A 12,261-nucleotide genomic window follows, 5' to 3' on the forward strand; every position below is an offset into this window, starting at 1 on the left:
ATATATAAACACCTTAAATTCTTCTCATAAAAGTTACCAAAAAAATTTTTTTAAATAACTACTTTACCTTTATATGTTTTACTCCACAGCTAACCACTCTGTTTGGCTGATATGGATCCCAGGAAATATCAAAAATCTGTTTAAAAGAATTAAAAATTACTCTGTTGGTAATATATGTGTTTTTTCCTTCTTTCAGATATCAGTTCAACTGCCAAGACTCTATCCAAAATTTAGAATACACTGTTACTTGCATGGACTGAAAAATGGACGATTTGGCTCTGGGGTTGATTCAGGAATTGCTAACACATATTTTGTTGCCTCCTATCTACTCACCTTAGACCTGAATAAAGAAATAATAATTAACCACAATCAATGAGACAAACTGGTGTCATATTTTTAACTTGGTTCATCCAGGGTAAACAAATTGGAATGCTTTAGAACAATTTTTTGATCCAATTTTTCTATACCTGTACACAATGCTAGTAACATACTTTGACATACCTTTACAATAAAAATCAAAAGAAGTATGAAGTGTTTTATTTTGAGTAGGAAAATGTTTAACAGTCAAATGCAATTCAATGTGGCCACCACTTTCTTGTAATCATGGGCAGGGGCATTTATTTGGCACCTAAATTAGCCCACCAAAAATAGCCCTTTAGCCTCTCATTTTAATCTGACCCAAAATACTATTCTATTTTGTATTCCCCAAGGAACTGAAAACATATCCATTAACACTACTGAATGTTCTTTAAGGAAAGCTACTAGACGGTTTGCAGGCAGTTCTTTTTCCATTTTTGGAACAAGGAACAGAAGACTGTCAACCTTGAGGGTCAGATCACCTGTGGCAAAGTATATATTTCACCAGCCAAACTGAAAGATTCGTGTCTAGTGGGTCTGAAATTTGGTCCATGCAGCTGCATTTTTAAACAGACCCCAAGAGATTCTGATGCAGTCAGTCCAAGGACCGCATTCTGTGAAGCTCTAATAGAAAAAAAGAGTAATTGTTAGGGCCAATGTCTAAGCCAGATAAAGAGCTCATGACACTAATTTCTCATCACATAGGAAGGAGCAATATGGATCAATCATCAGAGAGAAAAGGAGGACTACAGAAACAGCACTGAAGAAAGAGCACTTGGTCCAAGTACCAAGTTTCAATAAGGTCCAGTGCCCATTTTTGCTATGCAACCTCAGGCTAGTCTCATCATCTCTAAAATACATGACACCACCTCAGTTCTGTTATGAGGGCAATGAGTGTTATGAGCAATCAATTACAAAAATGAGTGCTAGGGATTAAGTATTTTCTCCACTAAAATAATCTTGAAGATCATCATTTGCCCATAAGGAGACATTAATAATTCATATTGGCACCAGTAATAAAGAACAAAACTGTGTTCTCCCAGTTTTGGGAGACACTGTGTTTCTCCCAGACAAATCATGGAGTCTGGAAGAACAGTGTTCAAAAAGAACAGTATTTCATTAAAACATTCTAGGATCTGAAAATTATACATTTGCACTAGAGTAGCATTGTACTTTTCATAATCTACTTCTAAGTGGAAGGTATAAAGTACATGAACAAAACAGTAAGAAATAAATTCACATTGATCTAGTCTAACTCAACTTACTTTATATGATACGATGGGATTATCACATAAGCAGAAACAGTAATATACAAAATGTGAGCATTACAAGTATTTTCAAACTGTTCATTAAGTACTAAGTTAATACTGATTAATTACCAGTAAGTTAATAATCTGGGAGCAGAGCCCAAGCATCACTGCACTATAAAATCTCCCTAAGGAATTCTTACATGTTGCCAGGGGTAGGAACCATTGGGAACAAAAGGGTGCTGGAGCTCCTCCAACACTAAAGTTCCAAGGCTGGTCATTTCTGGACTTTCTGAGAACTTAATCCTTGAGTACACTTTGCTCAAATGTGCCGCAACAACTATTGGGTCACCTTAAAATTATGATTCTCCCTCAATGAATATACTGTTCATTTGAAAAAAATTTTTCAGAGTTCACACTAAGGAAGAGATGATGAATTTCATATTTAATTCAGGCCTCATTCTCACTTACACGGAGAAGAAATACAAAACTATTAATCAATGTAAGATAATCATGCCAATTCACTTTGTTTGAAATTATAAAAAATAAAGTGGTCACATTATTTTAATTATGCAAGAGAATGGAGAAATAGATTTCTGACCTGCTTCATAACCTACCTTGCCTGCTATGACTGTACGAAATTATTTCTGAGCACACTAACTTCAATATGATAAGCAAGGCACAATCTTAAGATTCTTAAATATAACAAAAATCCCTAAGTTGTCATTATACTCATTTGAAGTTAAAATGTATACACCTGTAAACATATTTTGTGAGTATTATTTTCTAACAATTAATTCCACTTCTAAAGGAATACATCAAAACTTTACAATTTCAAATTCAATTCTATTTTGACTTTATGATGAAGAAGCTAGATGCCAATATCAAAAATTTGCTTTGCCTATGAAAGGTAGTAACAATTTAAAGAAAGCATCCAATCACCAGAAGAGATCATGCCAACACAGCTATTAGTCAGGAATTGATTTTTTTTTTAAAGTCAATTTTTAGGTTGAATATGTAGGAGAAATCTTTACATGGAGAATTCACTTTTAAAAAATAGTACAAATCTGGGAAGCTACTTCACAATTCGCTCATAGTTATGAAAACTGCGTGGCTTGATCCAACAAGCTCTTCTTACCCGGTCGGAGTGGCCGGTGGCTGAGGCCAGAAGTTTTCCCTTCCTCCAGTCCCAAATGCAGACTGTGTTTTTTGCATCCAGTCCCACAGAGGCCAAACGCTAAGAATAAGAACAATAATTTAATAGATAGGCACATTCCTGACTATCCATGTCTTCTTTCAACAAATGGTCACTGATTACCTACTCTGGGCCAGGCATTGAATGTATGCAAAAAAAAAAACAAAAACAAAAACAAAACAAAAAAAACAAATGATTTCTCAAAATATATTTAAAGTCCACTGCTAAAGGCATCACAGATGACTCCCATTAGCATATACTACAATTTCAAAAACCCAAAAGCTGTGACTCGTTTGTCACAAAGCCTCTGATTTAACCAGGTGAAATCAGAGGAACACAACTTGAAGACAAGATTCAGATTTTTTAATTTTTAAATTTAAAATATTAATGTGAGATTAAAGATAATCTTTCTTGGACTAGCTTCCAAGATTAGACCATAATCTAAAAGCATTGCCCAACTGCTAAAATCAAAGGGATTGACGAACACATAGGGAAGAAAAACCCATAAATGAACGTTACATTCATTCTTAATCTTCATAGTTTCACAAACATTTCGGGTGACTAAAGAGAGTATATACTGCTGGTAAAAGAAATCTGGTACTTCATCTTCCAGGCTACATTCTTTGGGTTCATTTCAGAACTCGTTCTCAAGGAAAAAGAAAATTCAACACATTTAAGTATACACAACATCAAAAGTATCAAAATATGTATTAGAAACACCAACATCAGAGGACCTAGTAGGATGCCACACCTAAGGAAACAGCCCCGTGTCATGGATAGAGGTCTGGAATGGGTGTAAGGAGATTTGGCTTCTGTTTTGACTTGTGAGGAACCAGATCTTGAAAAATTAACCTCATTAAATTAGGTTTTCTCATTTGTAAAATAAATGCAAAATATCTGTTATGTCTACCTTGTAGGATTATTGTATGGGTCAATGCAATCAGTGAAATGATGTAAGTCAAAGTGTTTTGAAAATACAGTGTCACTCAAGTTTAAGAGTATCTGAGCTTATGTGTTTCACTATGTTTGAGTGTGTGTGTTTATGTGTGTACATATATGTGGGATGACATATGGCCATGTATAGCTACATGTATATATGTGTTGTTATGCAGGGATTACTCAGGTTTCTTCAGTAAAGATGGCTTCTATTAGTAATGTTTAGTATAAAAAATATATAGTTGGAAGTTTTAAAAATATGCCCTCAAGAAAGAGGGTCTTTGCGGTGTTTTTTCCCCTGTTTTAATTGTGCATTCAAGCAATGAAATCTGTAATATGTGGTTGCATTTTTATCCATATAAAAAAATTTAAAGTGGTGAATTTCATTTGGCTTATTCTTTTGCCTTTTTTAAATAAACACAGGCACTAAAGTAAAATCCACATTTCCTGATGGAAAAAAAAAAGCCAAAAGTTATCTATTTTGTTCATTTGTAGACAGTGACAGGCCCCATAGCTACCTAAAAAGCATTTCTATTGCCTTTTGTTGTTGGAGAGGTGATGGGCCATTTGTCATTTTCTAAATATCACTTGATTCCAGTAACTCTATCCAAGGAATAAGGCAGATCTGAAGCAGTAGGCATCAACAAGCCAAGAAATTCATCACAGCAAGCAAATAGGTTATTTTTCTCAACTGACAATTAAGTGCCATGCAGTCCACCCCCAACGTCACCCTTCCAAATGGAACCTACAAGTGAACAAGATTCCAACACAAATCACATGGACAAAGAATTAAACATTAAAGCTGGATTTCCTTCTGCTGCATGGCATTTTCTTGTGATGCTTCTGAACACATTTTTGACAATGTTTGCTAGAAAAACACAATCAGACAACGTGCATATAAGTACACATCTAAGCATACATTTACACTTAGACTTGTATATGCATTCTGGTATTCATTGATTTAGTCAGGAAGTCCGTAACTACAAATCTGGACAAATGTGACTACCCAGGTATTTCTCCTTATACATGGAATCACAGTGGAATGGATGCATTATCCTAACTAAAGTAGATGTGATTAGAGTAGTAAAATAAAAAAACTATACATTCCAGGGGTCTACATATGTAGTGAAGCTAGTCCAAGAAAGAAAAATGTAATAGTGATCATTACCCTCTCAAAACAGCAGGAAACACTAAGTAGGCTGTTTAAAAAGTGACTCAAACCAGCTCAAGTCCCGTGATCCACTCAACTTGCCCCAAACTCTCAGGTCTGTCAAGCCTCTATGAAGAATTTCACAGGTCTTTACACAGCAAGGACTTACAAAATGAATGCTGAAATTTGCCAAAACCTGGACTGAAATATTAACTGGCAGAAACACAGAGGAAGAGTGGCCCAGGATGATGGAGAAGGCTGGGGAAAAGGCACAGCCTTAGTTAGGAGGTGGAGGCAGTGGAAGACAGGAAAGGTGCCTTTCTGTGTGCACTGCCCTTTCTGTAACATATTTTTAAAATGGACATGTAACTGACATCTGTAACGTTAACAAACCTTTTCTGCCAAGGGTTGCTGGAAGTCAAAGGCAAGAAAGAAAGCTTGTTAGGGATCCTGGGAAGGCTTCAGGAAGTATGTCCCTTAAAGACCTTTGAAATGTCTTAGAAGAATGAATCATTTTAAGGGGCAAAGAAGGTGAGTAGGGCACCAAAGACGGAGAAACACAGCATGAGGGAGGGGCTGGAGGAGCCAAAGTGCAAGGTATGGTAGAGGAATCTCACCGCCTTGTCCAATCTGACTTCAAGGAGATAGTGAAGCCAAGGCTAGAAGAGTCAGTTAGCCCACAACACCCAGACACAAATTATAGACTTATTCACGGAGTTCTCCAAGCTTTGGTTGTTTTTAAAATAACGCTCTCACACTTTTTCTAGTTGGTGAAATACATTAGCAAGAAACCGTGTGGAGACCAGTCAGAGGATACTTCAAATGTCAGGCAGGACATGGATTTGTAACTTACAGGATGGTGGCAGAGAATGGGAGGGGAGAATGCATGTAAGGGTCACTGTAGAGATACTCACAAACACTCATGAATCAGTGGCAGCTTGAACTGTGGGGAGTGGGTAGGGAGAAGGAGGAGTTAGAAAAGGAACTTAAAAAGTCAAAGAGAATTTTCTCAGTGAATTATTAGGAGGTGGTGAATTATTAAGAGAGGACATTCTCAAAGCAAAGGGAACCAAGGAGATGCTCAGGGCTTGAAGTATATGAAAAACGTTTGGGCCAACACTAATTCCAAATAGGAAGCTAACATTGGACCTGGGTCATGATGGACCCAATCAGCATGAGTTCATGACTTCCTTCTGGAAGCTTTTCAACCAACGCTAAGACTGGGGGAACCAAAACTGGGGCCTACCCAGAGCTGGGTATCAGTGCCACAGCTTGGAAAAGGATCCGACATGATTCTAGGAGGCAGACAAGGGGAGGTGGCAAGGGTTAGTAGACTTTCTGAGCCTATAAGCTTCATGCACTGTAACTCCAGGTGACTCATGAGAAGTCATTACAGAAAACAGAAACGGAAAAAGATACATACCTGTCCGTCTGAGTCGAAAGCCAAGCAGGCGACTCCATGTGTATGGAAATCCTTAAGAATAGACACAGTCTGGACATTATAGGAATCCCATATACATATATATGGCTCCTTTCCAACTTGGCCAGTTGCAACAAGAGTTTTATCTGGGTGTAAGGCAAGGCTGAAAAATAAAAAAGCCTCTTTCATTTCCTCCTGAACAAAGTTAGGAAAAATATTGATTTTCTCTTATCCACATTTATTTCTCAATCATCTAGCAAGATAATCTCAAGAGAAAAAGTCTGAACTGTCCTCAAAGTAGTAAGTTACCTGACTGGTCTGATGGAAATGTTGAATGGAAAAGAGAGGCTTAGCACAGTTTAACAATAATTTCATCTGATTTTACCCACTTGGTTACCTTGAAAATCAGACACTATTATAATTCCAGGATTAGAAAACCTACATGGTTCTAGAATTGTTTTATGTCAAGATATTTACTTAATGACTTTCAAAGTATTACTCAGCTTTTTCAAGTTAGCTTTTGACTTTAATTTGAGGGGGAAAAAAACGTTGTTGCTAGGAGACAATGTGCTTCTCAGAATTAATTAAACCTGCCTGCACAAGTGCTGGATCCCAACTTCATTAGGATTTCAAACCACGAAGGAGTCCCAGAGTCAAGTGCTGTTTCTGTGTCTGTTACCACAGATTATGCATTTTCAATGACAATTCCTATTTTACACAAATCACTGTAACACCAAGAGAACCACAAATTACTATGCTTGTGGTCTTTGTAACATTTTTCCTCTGTAGTCTAGTCAAAATAAAACTTTGTCAAATGCCAATGAGAATTTCAGGGAGTCTGTACTAGTCCAGAGGGGGAAATGTCATTATTGTTATTCCTAGATGAGCAAGGACTCTTCATGTTTTATAATCATTATGTAAAGAAGTTGTGCCTTTCTAAAAACAGGTGTTGGGAATTGAAAAAAACAAAAGGGCACATACCTATATGAAAAACTAGCAGATTACTGTTTACACAATAGAAGCGGAATTTTTTTTTCTTTTTCCGATTTCAACATCTATTTACACAATTAGCAGAGTTTTGTTTTTACTTTTCAACTTCAGCATGATTTTAATACAAGTAAATGCTCTATAATCAGATACCTGAATTTGCACTCAGTGAATGCCCCTATGACCTCTGGTTCTTTGGGCCTGTTGATCTCTTTTGCCTCAGGTTCCTCATCTAGAAAATGGAGTTACTACATAAAAGTAGACAATATACAGAACACAAAGCATTCAGCACTGCACCCAGCTCAGAGTAAGCACTCAAAGCAAGTATCATTATCATCGTTTTGTGTAACTGACATCTAGATACAATTAACATATGCACAGCTAGGTGGATACAGTGCCTCTTTCAAACACAAATTACTTCCTGCTTCTTTCAGGGCCCAGGGTGTGTTCTCCACAAATTCTGTAGCAACCAAGCCCCTAAACTATCCCCCACCGGCACTCTTTCCACCAAGCTCCCTTCCTGGGCCTCCACCAAACCTAGTGTCTTTTGCACGGGACCGGGAGTACTATCCCCTTTCAGCATTGAGGGTCCTCCCAGACTCCTGCACCCTGGTGCTGGAGTGCAGCTGGTCTTCCCAGGAGCTCCCAACACCTGTCACTGCACATGTCCTTGTTCCTGGAACTGCTCCCTAGACTGGAGGTGCCTTCTATCTGCACTCTCCTCCCAGGCTGGGTGCTACATGGGGTTTTTGTCTTCTTAGACAAATAGAGTGCAGGTGGAGCCTACAGTGGGTGCTCTGTAGCTGTGGGGAAGGAAGGTGCAATTATGGGGCTAGATGCAGGGGCAGGGAGAGGATGGCTGGGAGACACTGAGCATCAGGGGCCCAGAGGACCAGAAATCAGGCCCCAAGTGCTGCTGCCACAACTACTCTTGCCAGAAGTCTGATCTAAGGGGAGATCAAGAGTTCTGCAGGAGGCGGTGGAGGAGTACAGGGAGGAGTCATACCTGGGCGCCCCAGGTGCCAAAGGCCCCTCATGAAGGATTAATCTATAAGAAGTTTTGCTCACATCACCTGTCAAGCCAAACCCCAATCCTTCACAATGCCTCCTGCCCCTTCCCCTCCACTCAGAGTTGCAGCGTAGGGCCCTTGTCCCAGGGGCCAGTCCTGGTGTTGGGGACCTGGTTTTGGCCCAAAGGCTGGGAGGTACTGCTGGAGGCCAGAGATAGGGAGTGAAATGCACATACCCCAGCCACAAGTCTACCACCTTCCAGGAGGAAGAAGGGCTCAGACAGCAATCTTCTTCTGCAGGGGTCCCTGGGGCCCAATCCAACAAGTGCAAAGGTCCAAGCCCGCAGCAACAAGAATGCACCATCATCGTACATCCTCAGGGCCAGTGGTTTCTCCTGGCAGCAGGAAGGTGTCTAGAATTGTCCCAGGAGATCAGTGCTTCCTGTTCCTTGAGCCTCTCCCTGAACAACATTCTTAGGGCTTTGGTCTCCCTCTCTCTGAGGTAGCGTTCTGCAAGCGTTCTGCCAGTGTTCTGCGATGGGTCAGCTGGCTTCTCCACCCCAGCCCCCTCCATCAGCAAATGTTCTCCTGTGAATGGGCTCTGGATGCCCATAAGCCTGTGCGGGGTGGGGGCGGTGCACGTTTCCCATAACGGCAAACAAGGGGCAGGTGTGCTCTGCGGCTTACGACGTGAGGGGAGTGAGTGCAGACCCAGATGCACCAGCAGGGAGGGGATGCACTGGTAGGCGCTGAGCGCCAGAGCAGCTCAGAGTGCAGATATCAGGTGCCCTGGTACTGCCCTCCACCACTCTCCCCAGAGGAAGCCCCTCCTCACCAGATCTAGGGAATTCTAAAAACTGGTAAGAAGAGGCTTGGGATAAGAAACACCTGGGTGCCCCAGATCTGAGTGGCCATCTAACAAGTGCTTGCTGGCAAATGTATCCTCAGGAATCTTTATAAGGAGAACCAGAGAAAAATAACATACATAAAAGGTGCAGAGGGCATCCAGGTAAAAGATGGTACTCACAGTTAGTCTTGCAGAGAATAGCAGAAAATGAGATGGGTCAGGTAAGCCAGGGCAGCCTTGTAAGCCTTTTTAAGCAGGCCAGGAAGTTAGGGCACCACTGACAATTATTAGAAGACATGACATGAACAGGTACATATTTTAGTAAGGTAACTCTAACAGCAGTGAGGCAGTGGGAAGGACAGATGGGTGGGAAATGTTAGGAGAGGAGGACATGAGGCCAGGAAGGGAACAGGTGACAGATAGTGAGGTAAGAAGAGGTAGATGGGGCAGAAAAAAGGATCAGTTAAGAGATATTTAAGGGAAAGAGGTAAAGAGGTTGAAAATGCCAAAAGCGAAGGAAAAGGCTGAGCATGTCAGAGCTGACTGAAATTTTTTGCTTGGGCAACTTTTAAAGTCACAGAACTTGTAGCACTAGAGTTTAAAGCCTATGAGGCCTGATTCTGGGAAAAGATGGCCTTAACCCAATTTTTAGTGGGAAACCAAGGAGACCCCCCTCAAGTTAGCACCACACCTAGAGTCCTAAGTGCTAAAAAAAAGAGGATCTGATTGGACAGTATGATCCACGAGGGCAGGGACTCTTTCCATCACTCTACACATAGTTCCTGAGGCAGAGTTCACGCGGCAGAGTATTCACTAACAAAGTGCTTGCCAAAGAGGGAGCAAATGATGCCACCAATCATGGCTGCCATACTGCCTCTCCACACTGACAGTAAGTTTTTTTTTTTTTAATATATGAAATTTACTATCAAATTGGTTTCCATACAACACCCAGTGCTCATCCCAAAAGATGCCCTCTTCAATACCTATCACCTACCCTCCCCTCCCTCCCACCTCCCATCAACCCTCAGTTTGTTCTCAGTTTTTAAGAGTCTCTTATGCTTTGGCTCTCTCCCACTCTAACCTCTTTTTTTTTCCTTCCCCTCCCCCATGGGTTTCTGTTAAGTTTCTCAGGATCCACATAAGAGTGAAAACATACGGTATCTGTCTTTCTCTGTATGGCTTATTTCACTTAGCATCACACTCTCCAGTTCCATCCACGTTGCTACAAAGGACCATATTTCATTCTTTCTCATTGCCACGTAGTACTCCATTGTGTATATAAACCACAATTTCTTTATCCATTCATCAGTTGATGGACATTTAGGCTCTTTCCATAATTTGGCTATTGTTGAGAGTGCTGCTATAAACATTGGGGTACAAGTGCCCCTATGCATCAGTACTCCTGTATCCCTTCAGTAAATCCCTTCAGTGTTACTGCTGGGTCATAGGGTAGGTCTATTTTTAATTTTTTGAGGAACCTCCACAATGTTTTCCAGAGTGGCTGCACCAGTTTGCATTCCCACCAACAGTGCAAGAGGGTTCCCGTTTCTCCACATCCTCTCCAGCATCTATAGTCTCCTGAGTTGTTCATTTTGGCCACTCTGACTGGTGTGAGGTGATATCTGAGTGTGGTTTTGATTTGTATTTCCCTGATGAGGAGCGACGTTGAGCATCTTTTCATGTTCCTGTTGGCCATCTGGATGTCTTCTTTAGAGAAGTGTCTATTCATGTTTTCTGCCCATTTCTTCACTGGATTACTTGTTTTTCGGGTGTGGAGTTTGGTGAGCTCTTTATAGATTCTGGATACTAGCCCTTTGTCCGATATGTCATTTGCAAATATCTTTTTTGATTCTGTTGGTTGCCTTTTAGTTTTATTGATTGTTTCCTTCGCTGTGCAGAAGCTTTTTATCTTCATGAGGTCCCAATAGTTCATTTTTGCTTTTAATTCCCTTGCCTTTGGGGATGTGTCGAGTAAGAGATTGCTACGGCTGAGGTCAGAGAGGTCTTTTCCTGCTTTCTCCTCTAGGGTTTTGATGGTTTCCTGTCTCACATTCAGGTCCTTTATCCATTTTGAGTTTATTTTTGTGAATGGTATAAGAAAGTGGTCTAGTTTCATTCTTCTGCATGTTGCTGTCCAGTTCTCCCAGCACCATTTGTTAAAGAGACAACATTGACAGTAAGTTCTACACAGGAACTAGAAAATGAAGAGGAATGAGTGTTTTCCCCCTAGATGGTCAGAGACGCTATCAAGAAACAAACAAAACTCTTGCTGTGATCACAGCTTCTGTTTCTTCTGTTTTTTTTTCTAATTTTTTTAAAAGTTACTTATTTTGAGAGAGAGAGAGAGAGAAAGTGAGGTAGGGACAGAGAGAGAGGGGGGAGAGAACGAATTCCAAGCAGGCTCTGCACAGTCAGCACAGGACCCGATGTGGGGCTTGAACTCACAAACCATGAGATCATGACCTGAGCCGAAATCAAGAGTCGGACACTTAACTGACTGAGCCACCCAGGCACCCCTGTTTCTTCTGTTTTAAAATGCTTGAGATATTTGGTAAACTCCTGGGGTCCTGAAGCACTCAGAATTAAAAAAAAAAAAATCACTCTTCCAGGCAGTTGTCCTTACTATAATGTCAGGATTCCTGACCTTTCTTACTTCCTTGAATTTGGGGGGGGGGGGGTAGTGAAAGAGACAGCTTTCAACAAATATTTTTTTTTCTTTTTTTCTAAAAATTTTTAAAAGTTTGTTTTTGAGAGAGAGAGAGAAAAAGAGACAGAACACGAGGAGGGGAGGGGCAGAGAGAGAGGGAGACAGAATCTGAAGCAGGCTCCAGGCTCTGAGCTGTCAGCACAGAGCCCGATGCGGGGCTCGAACTCATGAACTGTGAGATCATGGCCTGAGCTGAAGTCCAGCGCTTATCTGACTGAACCACCCAGGAGCCCTCAACAAATCTTTAAAGAGGCCTTCAAAATAACTTCCCAGTCTCACTCAGTTAGTAGTGTGACCCAAAAACATTCCATTATGGATTTCAAGTATTTTTACTTGGGTTATTAATTGTTCTTTTCCCTCATACCAAAGCCCATAAATTTATCACATTCATTAAAAAGTTCACAT

The 12,261-nt window shown here is 40.6% G+C and overlaps 1 protein-coding gene across 6 annotated transcripts in view; it reads right to left on the minus strand.

The window, feature by feature from the left end:
• EML6 (EMAP like 6) overlaps positions 1–12,261 on the minus strand; it is a 275,164-nt gene that overhangs the window by 156,024 nt on the left and 106,879 nt on the right. For all 6 annotated transcript variants that reach the window (XM_040453716.1, XM_040453714.1, XM_040453712.1 and 3 more), the window contains exons 2-4: positions 6,309–6,468; positions 2,743–2,841; positions 68–136 (exon numbers count right to left, since the gene is read on the minus strand). In XM_040453716.1, the coding sequence (XP_040309650.1) occupies positions 68–136; positions 2,743–2,841; positions 6,309–6,468 (328 nt within the window). The remainder of the gene's footprint in view (positions 1–67; positions 137–2,742; positions 2,842–6,308; positions 6,469–12,261) is intronic.

Source organism: Herpailurus yagouaroundi, unplaced genomic scaffold (assembly GCF_014898765.1).
Source record: "Herpailurus yagouaroundi ecotype Mexico unplaced genomic scaffold, PumYag 210, whole genome shotgun sequence".
In the NCBI taxonomy this organism is placed as follows: Eukaryota; Metazoa; Chordata; class Mammalia; order Carnivora; family Felidae; genus Herpailurus; species Herpailurus yagouaroundi.